General features: G+C 43.7%; 2 protein-coding genes across 2 annotated transcripts; both read right to left on the reverse strand.

Annotated features, from left to right (window-relative positions):
* Positions 1-47: 47 nt before the first annotated feature.
* Positions 48-2,475, reverse strand: LOC135656930 (pyruvate kinase isozyme A, chloroplastic-like; the record flags this gene model as incomplete). Its single annotated transcript, XM_065175883.1, has 3 exons — positions 1,864-2,475; positions 240-330; positions 48-124 (listed from the first exon to the last, which is right to left on the reverse strand). Coding segments are annotated over exons 1-3 (780 nt in total), but the record flags the coding sequence as incomplete, so codon positions are not given.
* Positions 2,476-2,849: 374 nt separating this feature from the next.
* LOC135656938 (GDP-mannose 3,5-epimerase 1-like) lies at positions 2,850-5,070 on the reverse strand. Its single transcript, XM_065175896.1, has 7 exons — positions 4,912-5,070; positions 4,154-4,570; positions 3,960-4,053; positions 3,760-3,889; positions 3,545-3,677; positions 3,249-3,456; positions 2,850-3,164 (listed from the first exon to the last, which is right to left on the reverse strand). Exons 2-7 carry the CDS (start codon positions 4,567-4,569, stop codon positions 3,009-3,011), a joined length of 1,137 nt encoding a protein of 378 aa, XP_065031968.1. The 5' UTR covers position 4,570; positions 4,912-5,070; the 3' UTR covers positions 2,850-3,008.
* Positions 5,071-5,270: the final 200 nt, after the last annotated feature.

Genomic DNA, 5,270 nt, shown 5'->3' on the forward strand with positions numbered 1-5,270 from the left:
TTAGCACGTGGCAACAGCAGCCCAGGATCAGTGCAGCGACACTTTACATCTGGGCCAATCTTCTCAATCACCTCAAACCTGACCATTCCTCCATCCACAAGAAGTTCATCACCTACTTTGACATCTGTAATATGTCCAACGAATATGAAATCATATTGAAAGTTAGACTAGTTTCTTCACTAGGGAAGAGAATTATTAATTCATTCTTCAACATAAAAATGGGGTTTCCAGCCTTTAACCTTCAGCAAAGCCATCATAATTCACATGGATGGTACGTTCTGGAAGAGGTGAGTTAAAAGATCTTACACTAAATGTCCAAATTTCACCATCCTACAAAAAAGTAGTTTATTAGATAGTACATAGTAGACAGTCAAAAGTTTTAGGTGTTTAATAAATGAATCTGATAGAGCTGAGCATGCCTTAATTTAACAGTAGTAGCGACCTTTTTAAGCCTATAATGTAGAAATCAGTGGATTTAAGAACACATTTACAATTATCAGCAGTAAATGTAAGATGGTGCAATATGCCAATATCCATTAGGAAAGTTTCAAGAAAAAAGTAATCTCATAATAGCATATAGCTTCCAAAATTAGAAGTTAAAAATTTGTGGAAAACAAATTTCCAGCCAATATTTTCTGAAAAGTCAAAAAAAAAAACTGAATGATCAAAGCGCAAGGGTTTGCTTCAAAAAATGATATTTAATTTTAGACAAGCATAAATCCATCTTTTACTTCACTTGAGATCATCAATAAATTTTCATTGACATTTATCGTAATAGAAGAAGACAACATGGTCAATCAAATAATTTTATAACTATAAAAACAAGCTGTGATGGCATAACTATTTGGTTTGGCAAATTCACAAGCAGCTGCTGTCTTCCACAACTCCTCTCATCTTCTTCTCCAGCATCAGTGGGCAACCACTGTCACCAATGAGAGAGAACAGTTTCTCTTCCTATCTTTTTTCTCTCTCTTTCCCTTCTCCGCCTCCTCACCTTCCTCTTCTCTCTCATTTCACCCTCTTAATTTTTTATTATCCAGACAGACGAAGATCAAGAATCGATCAGCCAGGTAATTCAAACTGGAATTGACTGGATCTGGAAATAAAGACGCATTTAAAACAACCCAAATTCAGTTGTGATTTAATCAAGCTCGACTGGACTCAAGTCCAGAAAAAAGTTTGACCAAATTTCCAACTGGGGTATGGCAGGTTTCTGGCTGACTTCAATCATTCTCAAACAAATCCTAATAGGCTACATCAGTTTTCTTCTGATAAAAAAGCAGTCTCATATGATTTTAAGCTTTGTCCAACTGATCCAAGATTGTTAAAAAAAAAAGAAGAAGAAGGTAATGTCCCAGTCTGATCTACCCAATAAACCCTGCCCTAACTTACTAAACCAATTGCTATTCTATAAATCATTTTACAAGGAGATGATACCAAAAATGATTACAGGCTGTTGAACACACGAATTGGACAAATTAATTGCTTATAACTATTATCAGAAAAAAAGAAAAAAGTGCAGGAAAGATGAGAAAAGCATAAAAAAAGGGGAAAAAAAGCTGCATCTTTGAATGATTATTGTGCTCTTTTATCAAAGATCAACAATGAGTTTGTCAATATAACAAATTTAATTTTTTTTAAGCATGCCATGTAACACTGCTCACACCTGTGGGCACCTATAATTTCCTTTTAGAATATAATATACATCCTTTGCTACCTCATATCTTTCAGTCGAATCTCCAAATAATTGCAAGGGACTTTACCAAAATATAGAGCAAGAAAAATATCATAAATCGTACTATCAGGGTATCAATTTATTTGCACCTCTTATCAAAGAAAAAGAAACTAGGTCTGTCGCATTACAATGAACGAAGCAGCTTTATTGTTGACGGGATCAGATAACCTCACCTCGGCCTTGGCTGAGGCAGCGCCACCAAGGTCACCCATGTGGATCTCACTACCCTCCGTATCCATCATCACCGCCACCGCAAACCCCTTCTCCTCGTTAAGCCGCCTGACCTGGCGGATAACCTGTCGATGCCACTCGTGCGTACCATGGCACATGTTCATCCTCGCGACGTTCATCCCAGCAACGGCGAGCGCCTCCAGCTGCTCGGCCCCGCACGTGGCCGGCCCAATCGTGCAGACCAGCTTCGTCCGCCTGGTGCTCCGGAAACCATTCTCCTTCAACTCCGCCTCAGTCACAGCGTCGACATCGATGGCCGCCGCAGCCGCCGCAGCGACGTTGCCGGAGCCGTTATCGGAGACAAGGAGGCCGAGATCCGGCGACGGAGGAGGGGCGGCGGAGGCGCCGCAAGCGTGGAAGCGGAGACGGTGGCGAAGGCGGGGTGAGGAATGGGGGAGGAGGCTGCGGGGCCGGATGCGAGCGATAGAAGGCGAAGGGGAGGATGCGGGGAGCTTGGAGACCGGCCGGAGAGGCGTCGGGGGAGAGAGGAGGTAGACGGTTTGAACCATTTCTACGCCGATTGGAGAAGCCCTGACGGTGGGGGAGAGGGGGCGGAGCGCTAAAGAAGAATCGTCCGTGAAAAGGCACAGGCGCTGTGGGGGGGGACGGAGATTACAAAGCTCGCGAGGCTCTCACTTGGGATATATCGCCCGCTTATGCGAAGAAAATTTTATTTTATTTATTTATTCACAAAAAAGGGTTTTTTGCCGGATGCATGAAGGCTACATCCCGTTGACATAAACAAGCATAGCTATCAACGCTTAATAGCTTAATGGAAAACCATGGTCTTAGCATATGATAGATCTCATACATCCGATGATTATAATTATTATGTCTTAGCTAAGAAAAATATTCGATATAAATCATGTCAAATTATCAAACGTTAACATGAAACAGGTTGACTTTATTCTCATGCATAACATTCAAATTGTATCTCTCTTTCCTCAACAGAAATTGAATGCTTAGAAAGAAATCTATTTTGTATGACATGGAACATGCAATGACTAATAAAACAACAGATCAATGCCCAGCTCTGCCCGCTTCACTCCTTTCCATCTGCTGCACGAAGAGATCCCAGCTGAACCGGTGCTTGAGTTCCCACCACTTTGGATGATCCATAAACAGATATATCTTGGCCCTGAGACTTCTCCTTCTCGATCTGTTCCTTGATCCAAAAGTATGTGATCCTCAGCCCGTCCTGTGCGAGTGGAAGAAGGAAAAGAGCATGAATCCTTTTGTCATAATTGTGTGGAAGAACAGATCAAATCACTCTTGTGGATACCTTAAGTTTCATTGTCGGAGCCCATCCGAGCTTCTCCTTGATCAAAGTGTTGTCGGAGTTCCGCCCGCGCACACCTTCCGGGCCAGGAATGTGGTGGATGGGAAGCTTCTTCTCCTCGAAGCTCAGCACTATCTCAGCCATCTCATTCATGCTCACCATTTCATCACTTCCGATGTTCACTGGCTCTCGGAAGTCCGACTTGGTCAGTCTAAAGCACCGAGTAAGAGACATCGCTTAGGAAGAACAGCCAAGCATGTTTGTTATGAGTGACTGACAGTATAGCTGTGTAGATCTACCTCAGAACACCCTCCACACATTCATCGATGAAGGTGAAGGATCGGGTTTGCAGTCCATCACCCCACATCTCAAATCTATCTGCAGAGGTGAGAGTCTTCCTGCAGAAAGCTGCAGGTGCCTTCTCCCTTCCACCTACAACTCAGAGAAGCACAAGGTGTCACCACAAACACTCTTCTTCGATGAGTAGAGACCACATCCAGTGTCTTACTACTACCTTTCCATGTCCCAAAGGGGCCATAGATGTTATGGAACCTTCCGATGCGGCACTCGATGCCGAAATCTTTGTTGTAGTGCTTGCACAACTCTTCGGTTGCCAGCTTCTCCAAGCCATAAGCATCTTGAGGCTGCAGGAAATGAAAGAGTTCAGATTCCAAGGTTGTAAGATCCAAGGTGTTTGATGTTTTGACAACTAACCTCAGCAGGCCATGCATCAGACTCCTTCAAGCTAACATTTGTCTCCAGTTGTTTGAATTCGGGGTAGATGCAGGCACTGGAAGCATAAAAGAACCTGCAAGGCATCATTCGCAGATCCATGTTAGAGAAGACGGATGACACAAGACAAACTCGCGTGGGATGAAAGATGAGATGCAGAAGATTAACCACAAAACCTTTTGACGCCATTGATTCTTGCAGCTTCAAGCATGTTGAAGCTGATCATGGTGTTGTTGTACATGATCACGGAGTGGTTGGACTGGATGAAACCCATGCCTCCCATATCGGCAGCAAGATTGAAGACGTGGTCTGCGCCACTGGTGACCTTGAGGCAGTTGTCCATGACCCTGAGGTCGACGAGATGGAACTCATGGCAGAACATGTCCTCGCTCATGTGCTCGTTCTTCTTCCAGTCGGAGGCGACGATGTAGTGGCCCTCGCTCTTGAGACGCCGGGCGATGTGGGAGGCGATGAAGCCTCCGGCGCCGGTGATGCAGATCCGGAGCGTCCCGGAAGGCCAGTAGGGCTCCCTCTCCAAGTCCTCGTACGTATGTGCTCCATAACCGGTTCCGTCATGCCCGGTGCTACCCATTCTGCAACAATTGGAAGCGTTAGCAGTAATTCGAGATGTTTCTTCCCAGGAATCTTCATGTAACATTTACTGGAACATTTATAACCCGAACTCAATCAAAGCAGAGTGTATTGCTTCAAAAAGATTTCCCCGTAAAGAGAGAAAGAAAACCAAGAACCAAAACGCAGCTGCATGAGAAGCTTCCTAAATCAACGCATGATTCATTTCTACAGCAAAAGAACAATTGCAGGAGTAGAGGAAAATTATGTAAAGCAGATTAACAAGGGAAACAAAATCAGATGATCCTGTATAATTTTCACGTAACACAGAGAGATCAGATGAACACGAAGATAAAAGATGGACCTCGAAGAGGAAGAGGAAGTTCTTGACGGAGCAGCAGCAGTGGAAAGGTTGGGAGGAGATCTACGAAGCCTTTGGGATCATCCTTTATAACGTCAAAAAAAAGGATCGAAAATTAAGTAAAATATGTGGATGACGTCATGCATTCTGGCTGGCACAGCCGACGAGGTTGAATATTTTCCTTCTGTCATATCCTTATTATATTATTACGAATTCGTTCAATAATTGGACGGATTTAATGCTTATAACAATGATACTCTCTTTTCCTACGCTAAATCGGAGTATTCTACTCCTAAGCTACTTATATACGGCTCAGCCTCTGCCATCCGAGCGAGTAATAATGGCGCGTGTGTAATCGGCGT

This window comes from Musa acuminata, unplaced genomic scaffold (genome assembly GCF_036884655.1).
Source record: "Musa acuminata AAA Group cultivar baxijiao unplaced genomic scaffold, Cavendish_Baxijiao_AAA HiC_scaffold_205, whole genome shotgun sequence".
In the NCBI taxonomy this organism is placed as follows: Eukaryota; Viridiplantae; Streptophyta; class Magnoliopsida; order Zingiberales; family Musaceae; genus Musa; species Musa acuminata.